Here is a 21,272-nt window from a genome sequence, read left to right on the forward strand (position 1 = left end):
ATCTCTCAACAAGGGCAAGAGAGCCATAGCCCATGTTCATACGAGGTTGGATTACCTGTGTCAAGCTAAAATGAGAACTCGAAAACTTGACCCCATAGTAGGTGTAAGAGGAAGCAATCTCAATCTCCTCACCCTGGAATAAAAAACAAAGTTGGGATGTCTTAAGACAATTAAAGATCATCACTTTGGTCTAACTCAAGTTCATTGTCAACTGTCGTAGGTCCCAGAAAGAATCAAGGCCCTCAAGCAATTTACATAGGCCTTCCGGAGAGGAGGCAATAAGGACCACACCACTCGCAAAGAGTGGGATAGAGATCAACACTCTGGTGTAACTAAAAACCATCCCTAAGAAGAGAGTGTGCCTGAAGGAAATCCTCTAGCTCATCAATGTAGAGTTCAAACAATGTGGGGGAAAAGAGGGCAGCCTTGCTTCACCCCAATGGTGTTGCAAATGAAATCAACATCTCATAAGGGGTCCTGATGTGACCAACCACCATCTTATAAAGTCTCATGATAACACTCAGGAGAGTTGTCGAAATACCAATGTCCCAAAGTCTCTGAGTCTCTAGAATTGGGTTGTCCTAGGGGCGAAGTTGAATGCCTTGTGAAAATCCACAAAGCAACTGTAAACCTTTGAGGACTTCCTCAATAATTGCTCTAAGAATCAAGATGTCATCCATGGTCTAAAAACATGGTTGAAAGCTCGTTCACCCCCTAGCACAAATGTGTCTCTGATCAAGCTCATGGGAAAGAATATTATGTAAAACTGTGACATACAATTTAGAGAAAGTGTGCCCCACCACAATGGTCTTGTAATCGCTTGGATCACATGCAGGCCCCGACTTATGTATCGGACGGATAATATGATGTGACCAAGAGGAGGGAAACTCATGCAAACCACCCTATTAAACAAATCCATGAGAAATGGGCCCAAAACCGTGATGTCAAACTTGAAGAGTTCCACTTAAAACCCCTTCCTCATCCACAGTCGTGCTATTATTCATGGACCTTATCGCCTTGCAAATGTTGGTGAAGGTGAAGATGTGGCAGTGGGGGAGGGTGACAATGAAAGAGGGTTGGCAAAGGATATCGTAGAGGTTGGAGGTCTAAGAGACTTGAGAGATGTGATTTAAAGTGGGGGGAATGGAGGACTTGTGAGGAAAAAGGCCCAAAACCGTGATGTCAAGCTTGAAGAGTTCCACTTGGACCCCTTCCTCATCCACAGTCCTGCTATTATTGATGGACCTTATTGCCTTGCAGATGTTGGTGAAGGTGAAGATGTGGCAGTGGGGGGGAGGGTGACAATGAAAGAGGGTTGGTTAGGGATATCGTAGAGGGTGGAGATGTGAGACACTAGAGAGATTTGGTTTAAAGTGGGGGGAATGGAGGGCATGTGGGGAAAAAGGGTGCACCAAAATGCCTTGGGGGATTGAAGGAGAGAGGTCTGAAGGGACCGGCTGAATACGAGATGAAAGCACACTTCTTTTTTGCGAAGGAAGTGTAGGAGTCCTTAAGCTGCCCAAAGGAAATTAGGTAAGGGGTGGAGTCTGTGTGGAGCATGTGGTGGAAGGATCTACAATCATTATCATACCACTAGTTCATGGGGCAAGTGCCCTCCCGGGCATGAGAGGGGGTCTGAGTCCAATGTGTGGTACAATGGGAGAAAGAGAGGAGGACAGCCTCCCAGACGGAACCATCAGGTGATCAAACCAAGAAGAGGTGCTCTCGAGTGAGGTGAAGCAATCTGGAGGAAGGAGTCACCTAAGGTGCGTATTGAGGAAGTGTAGGGAGTAGGGAACAGAGACAGTGAGGGAGGAAAGAAGCCCGGAAGGTGAGGCAAAGGAAGGCGTAGTCGGCAAGGGGAAGGCAGGTGACAAAATGAAAAACATAAGAAGTTGAAGTGCCTAAAAGAACGTTAACATATGTTCTTAAAAACATGCACTAAACTTAAGCCAATCAAAAAGACAGTTAAACAATTAAACAAACACTTTTTGAGGTAAAATGCACGCCCCATAACAACCAGAATTTGAAGGCAAAAGAAATGTAATATTGAGCTCTTCAATTTAAATTTTAATCCAAACCTAGAGCATGTAAAAGGCAAAAACATTGTCCAATCAAAGGCCTTACAGTAAAATGGAGATATGATAACTCCAAGGAAAATATTCTTAAGAATATACCACTATGCTTTGGTAAATGGATCTATATTTCCTTGCAAGATAAAAATGGATATGGCCTATAAGATGTATCATAGATTCAAATGTGACCCATAGTTGCAGTTTCCATTATGATTTATATATTATATCATCAATTAATATGTTAGTCCATATAAGATTTTACACTGATATCCATATACAGCTGACAGTAAATATACCCCTTACAATAACGCTCAAAGTAAAGTATAGCAGGTTGTCAGCTTTTCCGGACTGACTTTGAATTGCTAATAGATATTTATTATTTATTGGCCCAAAACCTCAAATACTACAAACTCGTTCTATATTTGATTTCTACTGTCAAACTAAAAAAATACGAAAAAAACAAATCAATGATTTCAAGAAGAAAAGATTTGTACGCCATTGATAAAAGACATTCATAAAAAACCATGCATGGAGGTTTATTGTGGCCATAATTGTGTGGGTAGAAAGCCAAAAGCAATATTTTCTGTAACAGCTGATTCTAATCTCACCTCTCCATCAGATCCCAGTGCCACTGTATGATACTTCGCAGCAGAAACTGCAACAAAACATTTTCCTTTTAAAGCCTCAACAGCACGGGGAACATAATTTGATGCAGAATTGGAAGTGCCATAACCAAGTTGGGCTTCTCTGTTACAACCCCAAGTATATATTTCTCCAGGCTCAGTTACTGCTGCACTATGTTTATTTGCTGCTGCAACTGCAATGACTCTTGTCCTGAGAAAACTAACACGGCGAGGTGTTGGTTGTGTATCAACTGCATTATACCCCAGCTGACCCTCTGAAATGAAGAAAGAAATAATAATTAAGCCTTTTGTTCTGTGCACTAAGCAAAGAAATGCAACTTAATTCAAATGTTAAGCTTCAAACTATGCATAGAAAATTGGAAAGCAACAAATTTAGTCATGTGGTCTCTAGAATCAGACATATTTTATAAGAATGGGTCAAATTCCTGTAGAAAATAATGTATATTTAAGTCCTCAATCACCAGCAATCTTTGCAAATACATTTCACTTCCCCTTCCCCTAGATATCAGATTCACAATATTTTACACATCTCTGATTTAAATATGACCTGTATGCTTACCTGGTTTTGGTTCACATTCCTGTAGAAAATAGCATATATTGAAGTTCTCAATCACAAGCTATCTTAGAAAATACTTTCAAGTTCCCCTTCTCCTAGATTTTAGATTACAATATTTTACACCTCTGACTTAAATATGACCTGTATGCTTATCCGGTTTGTATCTCAATGCATATACATATTACACTGGAACAAAACCCTCAACCTAAAGGATGACTCAATTTATATAAAGCATGCTTGTCAATTTTGAAAGATTCCCATTGGCAACGACCACAAGCTCAGGGGACCCACAAAGCACACAACACCTGTACATTGATTTAAATAGAGTTGTGTAATATTGATCAAGTCCTAATAACTACAACTCTAAAAGACATTTATTTATTAACTACAACCAAAAGAACAATTATTTAAAATTTAAATTTAAAAAATTATGATAGACTAACAAAACTAATACCAGTATACTATATTGTGAACTTTTCAACATACCTCAATCCGCCTAAGGGGTTTGAAGTGCATGATTGTCATGTCCACAGCATATTAAGAGGAATCATAGTTCACAAACTTACTGAAGCAAATGCCAAAAGAAATATTTCAAAATCAAAATAACTCTGAACATAGTGTCCAATGTCCCTATATTAGTGCCAAAATGGAGGAAACAGTTTTTGCTTAAAGAAAGTGTTATTCATATTAATCCAGTTTGTGTTCTTGTTTTCCATACTAGCTGACATAGATGATCAACATTATCTACACCCATTTGATGCAAGACAAAACAAACATTAATATCAAATATTGGGCTGGGTATGTTTGAAAAATCAGTTTATTTATCTTGGCAGAGTTACTACGTGACAATGGCAGCGATGGAATTAAATTTGAACTCTTTACAAGGTCGACTTCGTATGAAGGAAATAAATTCTATCATAGTAGTTCACCTCTTTCCATATGTTGGCACTTATGCAAGGTTCGAAATAAATTAAATTTAATAAAGACTGGCAATCTCCTTTATGAAGAAACACGTCTCCTATAAAGAGAAAACCAATCATTGCCATGCGAAGGATATTTAAGAAGGGAGTTGGACGGAAAGGAGTGAATGGAAAATGGAACTTAAGGAATAAAAGCAGATGGAGCTATACACAGCACCTGCATTTATCAGGACGGCCAGTCAGAAACCTAAAATAAGTAACAATTGGCACATCAATTCAGACCATTGATTCGGGATAGCAGGCATAAGCAGAGATAAAACCCAAAACAGAAAGTTAACAGATAAGAGTGTCGAAGAACAATGAGCACTCAATTAAGAGCGTCAAAGAACAATGAGCACTAAGTTGGTTTGAAGTTTGTCAAAACTTTAAAGTTATTATAGAAAACAGCAGTTTATTTGTTGGTCTAATACTAAGTAGGCATACATAAAGGAGATTCCTTTAAGACCTACAGCCATTAAATCAACCAATTATGGAGGAGGTATAGAGCACACATAAGTCATAATATAGTCTCAACCTTAGTCGCCAGATACGCCGCCTGCTCCTGGATGCGGATTTGGATGCATGTGAATGCTAGGGGGTGCGCTGGATGCACATCCACACCCTATCAATGTGTCCGGATGCACATCACATGCATCCGTGTGCATCCACTGGGTGTGGATGTGCACCCTTGGCACATCTGAGGGCATCCCGAGCACATCCAGGTGTGCAGCGACCTGATAAGTAACTTAAAACTCATTTTTCTATGCTTTTTTTGCCTCCAAACCCTAAAACGGCCCAATATAAGGCCATTAATTGTTAAAACATTTCATTTTATTTTCTATTGGGTTCAACAGATCTTGAACTTGCAGCAGCAATAGATGATTATTTTGAAAATATCTGGTGTTATTGTGCATGAGTATCTTGTTGTGGTTTCTAATTATATTGCTCACATGGTTAAGTTTTATTAAGGTTGATAATTGTGATAATAGTTGGATAACTGATTCACCCCGCCCCACAACACCGTCCTCCCCCCCCCCCAAGTTATATTGGTGGACTATATATTCTAACAATAATACCCTATCAACTTCAACAAATCACAACCTCTAGCAGTAAGAGATTAACTGGTTTCCTCCTTACAAGATTTCTATGATCAGCATAAGGAAATGATAGTGCAGGTTTTGAACAGAATGCTCAAAAACAGAAAGCATCTCTGTTTCTCCATAATATCCAACTACCAACTGTTCCAGCAATACCCTTAATGGACTCTACACTCCCACTAAAACTCGACTTCCAGACAAAGGCAAACATCGCTCTAGAAGAATACACAATAATTACACGGAATCGATGCTATGAGATCCCACTTGCATCCAAACTATGAGAGATAACTCATAGAGAATTAATCATACCCACAAATTCCTCACCCCTCTAAGAAAGTAGTGGATTCCATTCGCAAGAAAAATCAAAGAGTCAATCTCAACAAAAACTCACATCATCAATCTTTCTATGAGTGCCGCCACTAAGACAATGCTGAAAGACAGATGCTCTAGATTGTGACCATAGACTTTTGATATGGCAATCTGACTAGCTTTGACATCAATGACAAAATATTCAACACCTATGTCCATGGAGTCCAAGGGACACATTCTGGTGGGTTATCCTTTAAGTGATTTCCCATTGACAAAGGAGTTTTCTTCACTAACCAATCTGAAAATGGTTCTCTTTTTGACAAGATGTTGGGGAATGCCAATAATGATAAACCCACAGCAATGATCCTGTGCAGATTTCCTGCCAAAAATGACATTATAAAATTAACAAGGTTAAGGTGCCCTTTTGTCGAGTTGTGCAGCGGATGAGCAACACTATATATACAGGGCAGATAACCAGGAGAGAGGGTGGGGCAATTCATGTTGAATGTAAGCTCAACAAATAAAATGTCAGCCAACAAAGGTTGGGCACACTGTCTAGTACTGAATTGGTCTCAACTTAAAGGATGATGATGTATCTTCTTGCAATATCGACCATGAGAACTCCATCTGATAGGTCAAATCTACTTTAACAACTTCAATGAAATTGAACTCTAACTATTGGAAGTAGAAACCATGCAACAACACCAAGTGTCCTTAATCACCATGCAAGTCACAACAATGATAAGAGAAGCAATTTTGGTATTATCTTAAGCAACAATTTTCTTCAACCCTTTAAAAATGAGAGCAAATGGCCTTATATAGGGGCCAAAATTACAACCAACGGTAGATATTAAGAGGAAAAATTAACGATCCAAATCAAATCCTAGAAAGCCTAATTAGGGTTGCCACCCCATCGGCCAATGAAAAGACACCACCTCATCAATGGACCAATTTTTTTTTAAAAGGAAAAGTAGCAACCAATGAGAAGGCACCAAAATGGTAGCCAATCAGGATCAAACACCTACCCTACACAGAAGAAAGGAAAATTTGCCAATTGGGCTTGCATCAAATGATCTTCTAATATAATTCTACCATTCTCTTTCATCTTCTTAGCCAAGGCAATGAACTTGGCTAGCCTGTTGTTAATTTTCTTCATAGGAGGGCAAGGCGTGTGCTTCATCTTGAGCTCAGCTGAATTCATCATGTTGCTCACTACTTGCAGTATCTTCTCATGATCCTTCTCATATTCTTTTGCATATCCAATAAAGGCATTGAGGGAGGCAAGGGCGCCCAAATGCTTCTTCTTGATGGCAACCTTCTCCAACTCATCCAATCTCGACCCAAACTTTGTCTCATTGACGTTCCCCTCTTTGATATCTTCAAAATCAAGTGCCACCCCAACGTCGCTCATCATGGTTGAAATGGAAGTGTCAACACCTGGGCTATGTTGTGCAATCTCATTCTGTATCTCTTCAAATATCCTTAATTTGATGGTCAAGGCAACAAATCAAGACTCCACCATACTCATTCCTCTTTCATCTACCAACTTGGTTCTCTCCAAGTATCTCTCCAGTAGCTCGACAAATGCTTGTAGCCTGGGAATGGCCAAGTCCTTGACTGGAAGGAAATCCTTCCACTCCCCTTCAAATGTTTTGAATTTGTCTCTAATAGCCACCAATGACCTAAATGTCAAAATAAAGGAAGGCAAGAAATTTCACCCATCTTGAATTATACCACTAATCCAATCTTTGATTTCGCGCAACTAAGCCAATATCTCTTCTATGTTGTTCTCGCTGTCTTGCGAAAGGGCTGCCTAATGCAACTATTTGATAAGTTGGCAATCTCTCCAATACTTGTTCTCGGCCTCCAACTTTACAATCCTTTCGTTTGCCTTCCTCAGTCTTTCTCTAATTGAAACCATGCCTTCTTGGATCTCCTCACACTCCATGTCATCCATGATTCTTCCCAAGTTATGCTCTACTATTTCATACTCCTGGGCTACAATCTCATCCACTACCTTGCTAACCTTTGGTATAGCAATCTGAACTTTTTGGTGACCCTCATCATCACTCCTGATTACCTTTGCCACCGTTTTTGCAATTTGCTTTTGTTTCTCACTATCTTCCTTTTCTACTAGTCCTTGAATATCTTCAATTGTTCGGACAGTCACCACCTCGCCTCTTGGCATAAGCATTTGCCTTAACCATAGCGGTGCAATACATCTCCCCAACTCTGGATTCAGTTTGACTAGCAAAGCATCACCAACACCGTTAGGCACCTGGCTTACTTCCTCAATATCAATTGGCCTATCCTCTTCTTCACTAGTGACTGTCATATCATCTCTATGTTGGTTCTCTGAAAGAGGAGAGTACTCGGTACTACCATTGTAACCACTTGATTCCGGAATCCGAATCAGCGCTCACCTCTACCATGACCCCTTGTCCACTTGTATTAACCTCTTGGCTCCTAGCCTCAATTATGCTCTCCCTTGACTGTATTGCATTTTGTTTCTTTGCTGGAGGCTCCTGATGTTCTTTACTTTTCTCAACCTCCAAATTTCTCTTCTTGCTCTTAACTGCTCTTTGTTGCCAGCTACTGCCCCCACCTTTTTGTCTGGCTGACTCTGTCGGACCTTCTTTCTCTAGTTTCATCTTCTCATAAGTAAAATGTACCTTCCGACTTTGTAATTGCCTTAACTTCTCATTGTACCACGACTCAATGTGTAGATCAACTGTCCTTGTAACTGCCTCAAAGGAAGGATCCTGATGATCATCCCAATCCACTGGACCCGATTTTGTTCCATTCACTGTATCATAATCTTCTCTTAGCTCATTTTCATCATCTTCCAGTTGATCACGGATACCAAGGCCTCTCCATCTGATTGCCCTCATCATGCCTCCTGACAACCTTGAGAAAGCTAGCTTCCTCACATGAAAGTCATCCTATGCATTGGCCCAAAAATCTTCTATAGTAGGAATATGTTTGAATGTGTTTTTGTGAGATACCTTGATAAGACCATTAGGATCGAATCCTTGTCTTGCTCTATACCATCCTAGATGATACCACCCTAACTCTTTCTCCGCAGCTACAAAGGCGACAGGATTGGGGCAAGTATCATTGCCTATTCCAAATGAGAAGGTAATTCCTATCTCACCTTTAAGTTTCATCATTTTGTCATAAGGCTCAAGTTGCAAGGCTCAAGTTGCAACTCCATCAAAATTATCCTAGCGGGTGGGTACCTTGGAAGTCTCTTGGGACAAATTGTGCTTCCTACTACTCTAATATATGTGAATTGCGAAAATTGGATGAACCAACTCCCATACTTCTTAACTTTTGCTTCCGCTTCCAATTAGAGCCTCCTAGCAAGTGTCCCTTGTAGTATTCTTACCGTCTTCATAGCAAAGGCGTCATAAAACATCTTATAATCTTTGGTGTTGTGCAAATGAAGCTATGGATAGCGCTCATGCACCAAACATTGCCCCGGTCAATTGCCAATCCCTCCTAAGGCCTTAAGTCCAGGATGTTCATATAGTCTTGCAATCAAATAGGAAAGATAGGATCCCATGTAGAATTGTTTTTGATTTTGCACTGTCCTAAGTTGCAACTCTAAATTTTCACTTATAATTCTAGCCCAATCAAATTTTCTTTCCATTTTCAATTTCATCAAAAAATAGTACATCCAGTTCTCGAATTGCATAACTTGAGCCATGCCCATGATCCGGCTGAGAAGCACAATAAGGTTGCCATACTCCGATTTGAAATCTAACTTGGTGAGCTTTGACAACCAATTCTGCTTTAGATGAATGAAGTAGGCCTCCTGGTTACCCTGAAAGAACTTGGTTGTTTGATCCGTCGCCACCACTATCATGCCTCTATGCTGGGGACTATTAGATACTTCTTCGACCACTTGTCCGTTGATATTAACCAACACTCTCTTCCCTTCATCAAAAATGATGGACTTGGTAACAATATCAAATCGGGATGCACACTCCATTACCAATTCCAAACAAGGCAAGGTAGGAGGGAAAGCCGCGGCCCGTACAATTTCGCTCTTATAGATCTTCTTCGCCATGGGGGATTCTCCTTCCTTCAATATATCCTTCAATTATACCATGTTCACCGTGCCCATATTGGTATGACTTATTCGCCTCACTTTCAAGAAGAAGGTGATCTTAGGCATCATGTCTTCCTTGTCTTTTTTGGTATTCACTCCCTTTGGGTTCTTGCTTGCACTAACATCTACCATCCTAAACACTTATTTCTGCCCCTTCATTCTAAATGATATGGACTACACTTATCAATCTCCAACCTTCTTTATATCAATGGAATCTAGCTTATTTCTGCCTCTCCAAATATTGTCTCTACACTTATCAATCTCCAAATTTCAATCCTAGGGGTGGGACTACCACTTATTTTTGCCTCTTCATTACCTTACGATTGACTACACTTATATCTCCCAACTTCAATCCTTAGGATGGTCTAGCTTATTTTTGCCACTCCAAGTGACCTATCATGAAATCTACACTTATATCTCCCAACTTCAGCCTATCAATGGAAATGATTAAGTGGTGGACAAAGAGTGCAAGAAGAAGATAAGGGAAACAAACCAAGCAAGAACAAGGAATAAAATCTGCATTTAAAACCAATCTTCACCTCTAAAAATGCATAAAAATATTACCTTAAATCTGCCTTCTACCACCAATTGGGCCGCTTCAAATTTAGATCTGATCTCAAAAATTTCAATCCTCCTTCAAAATGTGATGCCTTAGCAAATGAATTGCTTGCAAAATCTGCCCTAAATCAGAATTTCGACTTCCCAAACTCGGCTACAAACGCAAAAAGTCAGACCTTAAATCGCTTTGCCTCTTCACCAAATAAAATCGCCATAGTTGGAGGAAGAAAATCGCAACCTTAGGAGGAAAACTCGGACCCCAAAACCGCTGCCAATCTCGCAAAAATCAGGCTTTCCCTCACAAATTCGACCTAGGGCAGAAATCACCCAATTTGGAGGAAGAAAATCGCTGCCAGAGAATGGAAAATCTGACCCCAAAAATCGCCTTAACTGGAAATTCGCCTCTTTAGAAGAAAATCGCTCAATCTTGCAAGAGGAAGTGGAAAGAATGAATGAGGAAATAAGAGGGGAGAAACCCCTTCTTATATCCTCCAATTGATCTCCAGAGTGGACTGACCTGCTTGGAGGGAAACAAAAAATTAAATTAGACCTCCAAAGATGGCCCAGTTTTAAATAAAATGTGAAAATAACCAAGCCCCATAGTGAAATTGGCCCTTTTAATTGCCAATTTGGCCCAGATTTGCAAAATAGAAACAAGGTAAGCCTAGGAGATGTCAAAATTTTCATTTAACAACGTTTTGGCAATTAAAATATCATTAAAATCGAGTCTAGCAAGCCAAAATCAATTTTCAATTCCAAATTACCAATTTCCTTAAACATTTCTAAAATCTTCTAGGCAAAATTTTAACCAAATTAATGAGATTTTACAATTTAATCCAATTTCAATTTTGCAATACAATTTTAATTTTTTAACAAAATAAATCCTTTTGCTGGCAATCAAAATTCAAACTCTAAATCCAATTTCACTATCAAAATTCTTTTCACCGAAAAATTTCAAGATTTTCCAAAACAACTAAATTCCAAAATTCATTTTGAAAATGCTCAAGCTTATACAATTATATCAAATTTTCAAGAATTCCTCTAAGTGCAAAATTTGCAATTTTATCCTGCCAGATATCATTTTAATCATCAAAAATTGTTGTTGAAACCTGTTTGGCCTAAGGACAAAAATCACACGTTCCGGAAAATCAAGTTTAGCACCGGGTGAAAACAAACCAAATCCCCTCCTGGCCCGAAGGCGTCTGAAGTGTAAAATTACCAATTTGAAAACCTCTAGACAACTCCAAATTCGCTAAGGTAGCCGAAAAAAGGGGGTCCCCAAAAGTTTTGAGGCGATGGTGTGAAAACCTCACAACAAGTTCCTAGACTCAAACACAGCAAGGCCGACTTGATTCACGACTTGACAATGACTTGGCAAAGTAAAAAAAAAACTTCAAATTTAGAGATTTTTAAGGATTGAAAACTTGTTTCATGCACCCATTATTGAATAAAGCTTAAAGACACAATAACATTATCAAATAGAAGGAGGTAATTTGATCACATATATAAATATACATTGATCATATAAGTACAAACGCAAATTAATACATTGACAACAATTAATACACTAACAGATAACCAATGTTATCGAACACAACATAGACATTTTATGCCGACCACATCATCCCAGCCCCTCCCCCCACCCCAAAAAAAAAAGTCGTCTTCCAGACAACAAGTATACTACCCAAGAAGACTAATGACTAGAGTGTAGATATTAAAATAATGACTTGTACTAGCAACCTCAAAGTTGTAGTATACTTCAAAAGTAAGATAGGGATTTGGGGGCAACACCCCCAGCCAAGTCAAGGGGCAGCGCCACTCGCAAGGTCCAAGGCCAAATTAGTACCTTGAGAACCACTTTAAACTCCATAGTGTGCATCATTATTTTAAATTTTAAGAAGCCAAAAAAAGTACCGAAGACCAAATAAGACACCTTTTAGGGTTGGAGGCAGGAGATAAGCTAAACCTATAAGTTTTTTTTTTTTTTTTAAATTATTTTTCAACATTGGCTGCCGCCGGCCGAATCAAGAAGCTCGCACATGGCAAGTCAGCCACCCGACTCGTTGACTCAAAGAGTCGAGTGAGTCATGTGTCTGACTTGACCGCGTTTGAGTCAGAGTCCATCTGACTCATCGAGTATGACTCAACTCACTAAGTCGAATGAGTCGCCAAACTCATGGCAAGTCTGGGAACTCTGATCTCTAGAAGTTAGATCTCAAGTGTTGTTTAAAGATAAAAAACTAAACAAAATGCTTTCCAGATATATGATGCAAAAATTAGAACCTGTAAAACCAATCTTGAAAAATATAAAGGATATATGAAAGTCTAGATGACAGATCTCTTAGTGGTGCTAAGATCTGACCAAACTTTTGACACACAATAGTACCTAAAGCTCTCTAACTTTAACATACAGCTCTCAGAGCCAGGTTTACATATTTAAATTTGTTAACATAAACATTTTTCTTTTTACTGTATCTGTGTGTGTGTGTGTGCGTGTGAATTATATGCACGCACTGTGTGCAGGCCATGTCTTGCAATTTTATTTGCAAAAATTCAAAAGCCATAATTATTAATAACCAATTGCTTATTGCCTTACAGACAAAAAATATCATCTCAATAATGCTCAAATCATTGGCTTCACAAAGCACGTACATTATGACAGAGAATTAGAAAGAACTAGAACTTCAATTGAAACAATTTAGTAATTCCAGTATACTAAAACCAATTGAGGCACTGTTGCAAAACAAGACCTTGAAAGTGCATATGTTGTTGATGATATAACCAAAATCTTACTCAATGAAATCCTTACCGCGATTAGATCCCCAAGTGAACACTTCCCCTCCCTGGGTTGCAACAATTGTATGATGTTTTGCTGCAGCAATTACTTTAACACGGCGTTGTCCAAGCCCAAAAGTCAATTGACGGGGTGTAATTACTGCAGCTTGACCACTGAAATATCGTATGTCCATCAGAATCTTAATTTTAAAGAATTGTTCAAGCTACTGGTCAGAACTAACAATGAAGGAGTTGAAATTAACAAATCTACTTTAGTATAGATGCCAGCATTAGCAACTGAGATAGAATTCATCTTTCTGGTCTTTGAATTAATTGAATTGAGAAATTACCATGGAAGAACCACTGAAACACTAAATTACCAGAAGCAAGCGTATATGAAGCATGCAAAAATGTCAAATTTATATATTTCAGAACAATTGCAAGCTACTGGCCATTATAATCAGAAGAGTTGAAAATAGATCAAGGATGTCATTTACCCTTTCCAGGGCTAAAGAATTAATAAAACTACCTCAAGGACCTGAAAATTTCATATTTGAGGGGACACTTACAAATATTATTGTAACTAGTTTGAAAAGTTGTTTTCAAACATTTAGTTATAAGTATTTTTAAATAATTTGGAGGGAAATTTTGATCCAAGGGCCCTTTTTGAAAAAGTTCAAAACATGGAACTTGGCTTGTTTTGGCATCTAGATTTCATTTTTGCATCCTTCACTGTGGACCATTAATGTTTGAATTCATGACCAAGAACAGAACTCCTTGGTTCTTTGGAGATTTGGTAGGACAAATACCCTCATTTTCTTTGAGTGCGTCCTCACACAAGGGTTGCATTGGAGTTAATTTTGAAGAGCGTGCATCAAGTTTTCCACTTAGGAGAATTGATTTGCAGTTGTTATGATGTAATTCCACTCGCTTGCAGTTCCAAGGAAGGCCGTCTGATAATGATGATTAAACAGATGTGATTTTGTTCGCCAAAATGCACATTACAGACGTATCATTTGCAGCTGTTCAGCAGCCACTCCATTTGGGTTCTCAGTATCAGAGCCACAGAAAAATCAGAGGGCTGTTACCAGTTTGCAAGGAGTTAAATTTTGCAGGGGATAGTGACATTAGTCGCAGATCAAATATTTGCTACCATCCCAGGACTGATCACTGGTTTGGAGCTAAACACGGACTAAACAGGTCTGACTCATCAACTGTCACTACTCCTTTGAAGGTTGGGGACTAAAGATCCAAGCAAACCGCCATCAGAACATAGATTTTAGAACTTCATTGTAGATCTCGTCACAGCCTACAACTGTTCCTTGGACAATCAAAAAATCACTGCTTATTTGTAAGCATAGGATTACATTCATTTAGCATAGGCTAAGTTTTTAAATCAGCCCTAATTTTGATGTAAAGTGTTCAGATCTAAACAAAGAGACTCTTTGAAATTTGTTGACAATTTGGGGAACTTGGTTTTCAGTTTACAGTTGTTTTCTTTCTTATTTCCAAATAGCTGGAAAATTTACAATATAATCGCATATTTCCACCCATTCTGGTTCTATGACATTACAGAGGGAGATGAAAATGTACCTAAAGACAATTGACAGCTCAAGTTACCACAATTAGAATTGTGGAAGCAACAAACAAAGTAGTCTTCCAAATCTTTGTATTCAAAAATTTTGAAATAGACACACCCTTGCATGTCTTGATCTACATTGTCTTATTTATGTATAAAGTTTGCAGGGGTTCCTAAGAAGTCATTTCCCATACTCCTAAATTAGCCAACCGACTGGCAAGCTTCATGAAATTTGTTTTTATCAACACTGCATGGTGCCAATAAAGCTGTATATATATCCAAGAACTGTGAAATCCTCTACACAATCAACTAAATAATCCAAGTTCAAAAGATCCACCTCCAGCCCAGATTATGATGAAATAGTTAAACTGTTTAATACCTCATTATCACGTGGGAATGTTCTGTTCTGTCTACCATTAATATCAAACAGTCACAAAATATTGAGAGTTTAAACTGCATTGTCTGAAACTGCATTGTGGTGCATTAATTTAAAATAATTGTTTTAACAAATGTCTTTGTTCAAATATTGGATGTCACCCGAATATGCCTCCCCATTGGAGCGTTCTCCAGTGAACAAAATATTCTCCTCCAATTTAAAGGGTTGCTGAATAAAATAAGAGTACTAAATTTAGCAAATTTGCTAAATTCAAGGGACTATTAAAAGAAGCTGCTGATGTTACATGCTGTAAGCACATAAGTACAGCCTCAAATTAAAAATTCATTGATCACTGACAAAACCATGGGCAATTTGCAAACCTCATTTAATTATCTTTGGCACCGCACAGATTTTATTGTGTTAGTTTTGAATGATAAACTTATTTTAAACGTACATGTAAACAAGCATTATGGTAATTCCCATTTATTTCAATGGTACAACTAAACATTGATGACAAAAAGGAAGTAACAAACATTGCACTGACAAAGCATGACAAAACACAGATATTTAAAAATACAATAATCAATTTTAAATGTCACACCTGTGAATATCAAAATCAGGGTGGCCTAGTCGACCACCCCTCCCATAGCCCCAGGTGTACAATTCTCCCAATGCAGTCACAGCAACACTATGGAACTTTGCAGCAGCGATCGCTGTGATAAATAACCCTTGAAAAGCTTCCACCTTGCATGGAAATTTCTGAATGCGAGAATTTCCAGTTCCAAGCTGATAATTGGCACCATTTCCCCAGCTATAAAACTCAGTGATCCCTGACCATTGATAAATCAAAAGATATCGTTACTATTGAAGATTTTCATGGGCATCTATTAAAATTTAACTGCTTAGAAATTTGACCAGCTGTACATATTTGTAATTCATCTTCAAGATGACCTCCATGAGTAGTCAATTACAGTAATCAAATTTTTTTTCCTCATGTTGCTGATAATAATAATTACAATATAAGGGGATCACTTAGCACACAAACAACTGTAGGCATTTCTTAGTGATGGAAAGGAATGGTAAGGGTTCAAAACGATGAGTTTTTCCCCCTCTGGCCTCTTTCCCTATTACCAGAAGCTTCTAGATGATGTGAAGCGAAAAATAGTATAGTGTCCATGTTATGCACCAACACACAAATTCTCTTTCAGCTGCTAATTCACTTATGAAATGAATGCAAATGTCACAATTTGCCTTCTCAAACAACAGCTTACCTTCATTGTTTGTTTCAAAGACTTGTTGCACTGGACCAGAAAGCAGATCCACCGGAGTCCTTCCTTTTGAATCCTCTAATGTGAGAGAAGCACCTGCTTCAATCAGTACTCCAGCCACTGCAAGATGTCCGAAATGGAGAGCCCTGTGCAAGCTACTCCATCCTGATTCCCCATCCTGAGGAGTATATGAGATTCGTGAATGAAAATCAGATCTTAATAATTTAATTGCTAGAATATAAAGTTGTGTGCATAAAAATGGCACTTCATTGTTACAAGATTTTTAAATTGTTTGAGTGTTTATGCTGGCCTGCATGTTGCCATTAAGTTGTTGACACGTTAAAAAACATTTGTGGATGGTTACAGATGTGGTATTAAGAAGGAATTCATCATGGATCTGTTATTATTATAGTGGCATAAACATTTAATCTTTCCCTTCCCTTCTCATTTTTTCAAATTTTATATTTTGTTCCATTGTTACTCAACATTGCATTATATAAAACACATTGTTGCACATACAGACTAACAAGTTTGGAAATATTTATAGGCCAAAATTGCCATGTATTTGTTAAGTGATTAAAAAAATAACTCAAAAGAGAATTGTCATAAATGTTCCTGCAACATGCTTATTTCTATTGTCAATTCTCTTAGCCAACATTTAGTAATACATTAGTAGCTGTTCCTGATGAGAAGCAGTCAACATACCCTTGCATTTGGATCAGCCCCAGCAGCAAGCAATCTCCTAACTATTGGCACATGATTCCTCCAAACTGCAATGTGGAGGGCAGTTGACCCAAATGCATTTCTTGTATCAATGTTTCCACCATTTTTCTTTAGTGCCAGTAATGCAGGTTCTAGGCCAGTGATTGATCCATCTCTAATAGCAGACCACAAATCTTGGAGTTGAATGCTTGATGGTAGCCGACGGGAAGTTTGCTTCAACATGGTGACCCCAGTATGAGGACTTGAACTCTCCATTTATATAGCAAAAGGCCAGCACACTCTTCTTAAAGTTAATACACTCCCTCTTTAGAAATATTGAAAAAATTCTGTGCTTCTGAGTAAAAGCCAAGTTACAAGTGAAGTTTACAAACAGATTGTGTATATATTTTGACCGATATATGTTCCTCTTCCACATCAGCAGAGAAAGCCACAGTATAGCAGACCAAAACAACTTTAAATTGGTGTCAATTTTTAAGGACTAAGAAATGATAGGTCCATCTTCATCAATGTCTTCATTATGAAAACAGGATAACACCAAGAGCCATTTGCAAATCCTCTGTCTATGACAAATTGCAACATGACATATTGGCCATCTTCTACCACCAATAAAAGTTAAATGTTGCATTTACATTACACTAATCAATTCCCTCTAGTCTGGCTGTCTTCTACCACCAATAAAAGTTAAATGTTGCATTAACATTACACTAATCAATTCCCTCTAGTCTGGCTGTCCATTAAAAAAAAGTCTTTAAACCAAAGTCTCCTGCAACAGTAAAAGAAACACACATATAAATATTTACAAGATCAATCACGAATTGTGAATAAAAATAATCATAAAACTTCCCGCGTCATTTACATGATAAATATACACAAATAAAGAGAAATAATGAGACTTGTACGAAACCTTAAACTTTCTTCCAATAATAGTTGCTGGCATACAGAGTCAAGAGGAACCCAGGACAAGTTTGAAATATAGAATTACAAAAATAAAATTGGTGTTTCATGTAAACTTAGCATAAAAGAGCCATTTAGATATTCAACTTTCTGATTCTCTGATCTATAAAATATGGGGCATCTAATGCCCAAATATTTCCCATATAAAAGTAAAATCAACCTAAAGAATGAGACACAAATGCACGTTACTCCCTGCAAGTCAACAATCAAAAGTAATTTTCATTAATCATACAATATTGAAAAGTCTGCAACTAAATTAGCAGCCAACTTTAATGAGTTGGGACGAATAATGTAAGGAGCATTGAAACTGTGATCATTATTTTCGTCATGTGCAACAAATTCTCTCAAATCATCAACTAAAGGCAAGCACTGACCACAAACAAGACTGTATTCGCTTAGATCTACAAAATGTAGATTCACATAAACAAGAAAAAGGCAAACACATTTTTAGAAAAATTCACCATTGGATCATTCCACACCCAGTCCCAAGCATTTTATTGAAGTAGAAAGAAAACTTGAAAAGTTCCTCAAATCCTTAAAAATTACCTACATTTTATAAAAACTTCAAACAAAAATGATGATCAATAAATCTCATTCTCGTCTTGAGGAGCTAGATAAAAGGTTTACAAATATGTCATAAACTTTTCCCGAGTGTTATTAAACCCGTTTCCCAAACAAAATCACACCTGAAGAAAGAAAATAAGCTGAATTTCCATTGACAATGGCATTGGTTGTACGGTTCTCTTGAGCATACAACGTGGAAAAATCCCAGATCTTCCAAAATTTCAGTCACATTTTTATGGGGAAAAACAAATTGGGTCACAAATTTGTTGACAAATCATTTACAGAGATCACGGAATTCAAACACTGCAGCTAAAAGGGCAACCAGATACAAACAAATCCGTGAAGGCACTACGAGAAAACCCTAAAATAGCATCTCATCACGTGCCTGACTGACAGCAACTGCTTTCATAGCCCTAGTAAATATCAATGAAATTTTCCAAAAAAAAAAACCATACAACCTAACCACCATGAACGGAAGGAAACCTCAAGAGCAATCCAGCCAAATATAAACGGAGAGAACGTTGACATGTGCTTACCAATTGCTTCAACAAAGCAGCAATTTCCTCGTTTATTCCATTGCCATTAACACAGAAAACCTCATATAAACAACGTACGTGCATCAAAACTGCAAATTCGCGTGGAATGAGAGAAAACAGTGACCAAGATTGACAGATAAAAATTTAAAGGGTATCTGAGTATTGATAGAGAATATGCGAATCTGAAACTGCGAATTTGATTTCGAACACCTGTTTTCTTGCTGCGTCCGTTCTTTCGACCATGTGTACTAGGAAAAAAATACTGTTCTCATGCTCATTTTTTTATTTCACTTTAGTGAACATTATATTTGTTCGCATTTACGTGAACAAGGTTCCAAGGATATTCTTATTTCTATTTCTGAAATACTGTAATGTTATGCTTACCCCATTTTTATGCAGAAAAAAATAATACTTCAGGATTATTATTACTCTAAATCAGTGGTAGATGGCATGTTAGGCAATCAACCGAAGTTAGTTTCTTTAATACTCTAGTTAGTTTCTTCAATACTCTTTGGGTTTAGTTTCTTTAATACTCTTTGGGAACCTGCCAAATTTAGCGGTGTTACTAGTGATCTGTTCTTGGATCGAACGCCAAATGTGGCGGTTTTTATAGCGGTTGGATCTTTGGCTTGTGTCCTTTTCAGTGTTTCTCCCTTTTTAACAATTTGTGGACCCATAACTATTTGTAAGGAATGAGTCCCCATCTTGTTTGTACGGCTGACATTCCCAAGTCAAGTCGATATATTCTTGGAATCTAAAATATATCTTTATATAAATAGATTGAAAGTCAAGGCATAGAACAAGGATTAAGGGTGAGGAATGATAATTGTGTGTATGGATGTTTCGGGATATATTTAATAGCTATTTGGGATGTTGAATAAAAAGATGGAGATGAGTTATAAGAATGTGATTAAGAATATTTAACAATATTATTGTGTTATAGGCATAAATTTAAACTAACATTATTGATTATATTAACAAATGATAATGTGTATGAGATGAGTAGTCTAAGATATCAAGTCAAAAAGATCCTAATAATTTTTAAGATTATTTTTTATTATGTCTATTTTATTGTTATGAATCTTAATCAAGATGTTAGGAGTTCTGTGAAGTCTTGTCTCTTCAAATAGATAATTTAGACTGTTAACCTCCAAATTGGTTTTACATTGAGCGCAAATATTTCATAAGCAACACATTCCATGATAAAATGGTAGTTAGTTTCAACCATGCCTATATTGCACAAAATATGAATTTCATCTTCTCACTCTTCTTTGGAGATCGTCCATCTATTAATCTGAAACATAACATGGATGTAAGGAATCTTAATAATGTCTATGAGATGAGTGGTCTAAGGGACAAAGAGTCAAAAGGCCCTAGCAATTTTCAAGACCTTTTTAATTTTGATTCTCTTTGTATGAATCTTAATCAAGAAGCTGCCATTTTTGTGAAGTATCGTCTCCTTGAAAAGCTCATTTAGACTACCAACCCCCAAGATGTGTTTGTATTGAGTAAAGATATCCATAAGTAGCACACTCCATTATAAAATGATATTTTGTTTCGTCCACCCCTCTACTACAAAAAAAATGAATTATATCTTCTCAATATTTTGTAGGGATCGTACATTAATGAAGAGAGAAGAAAGAATCCAACTATCTTCTAACATAATGTTGATCCAATCATCTTTTCAACATATTCTCCAACTAGTTCAACGAGATAGAGGCATAATCAATTAACCAAATTTTTTTAACGTATTATCTATGCCAACTTAATACTACTACCACCCAATCATCACAAGATTATAATCTTCCAAGGATTCAAACCATTTCCCTCATTAAGGTATCACAAATACTCAATCAACAACTTACAACATCAACCCATTCAATTATTCAAAGTCACATAACTCACTTTCAAAAAAATTGCCATTGTTGTCAATTAGGATTGCGCCCATAGCAAGATGCAAAATCCAGCCATCCTATTGAAACATGGAAACTCTCGAGAGTGGTGGGTTGTCCAAAAACGAGAGATGAATCTCTAGAAGTTAGGTTGGTTCCTAAATAATGATCACCTAAACCTAAATTATACACGAGATAAGGGATGGGAAGTGAATAACAACTAATGAATACTAACCTAAATGAGGTGATACATTGATGATTTTGAATGTAACTTTAATTAAATCAACACAAAT

At 37.5% G+C, this 21,272-nt stretch overlaps 1 protein-coding gene across 1 annotated transcript in view; it reads right to left on the reverse strand.

Moving 5' to 3' along the window:
• The window catches only part of LOC149554004 (ankyrin repeat family protein / regulator of chromosome condensation (RCC1) family protein), a 43,550-nt gene extending 24,098 nt beyond the window's left edge, over positions 1–19,452 (reverse strand). Inside the window, exons 1-6 of the mRNA XM_089789331.1 lie at positions 19,088–19,452; positions 17,016–17,796; positions 16,314–16,488; positions 15,644–15,872; positions 13,122–13,261; positions 2,684–2,973 (exon numbers count right to left, since the gene is read on the reverse strand). Of these exons, the coding sequence (XP_089645457.1) occupies positions 2,684–2,973; positions 13,122–13,261; positions 15,644–15,872; positions 16,314–16,488; positions 17,016–17,288 (1,107 nt within the window). The 5' untranslated portion in view covers positions 17,289–17,796; positions 19,088–19,452. The remainder of the gene's footprint in view (positions 1–2,683; positions 2,974–13,121; positions 13,262–15,643; positions 15,873–16,313; positions 16,489–17,015; positions 17,797–19,087) is intronic.
• Between the last annotated feature and the right edge of the window lie 1,820 nt (positions 19,453–21,272).

Source organism: Cupressus sempervirens, chromosome 6 (genome assembly GCF_028749045.1).
Source record: "Cupressus sempervirens isolate cs-2001-9-10 chromosome 6, ASM2874904v1, whole genome shotgun sequence".
Classification (NCBI taxonomy): domain Eukaryota; kingdom Viridiplantae; phylum Streptophyta; class Pinopsida; order Cupressales; family Cupressaceae; genus Cupressus; species Cupressus sempervirens.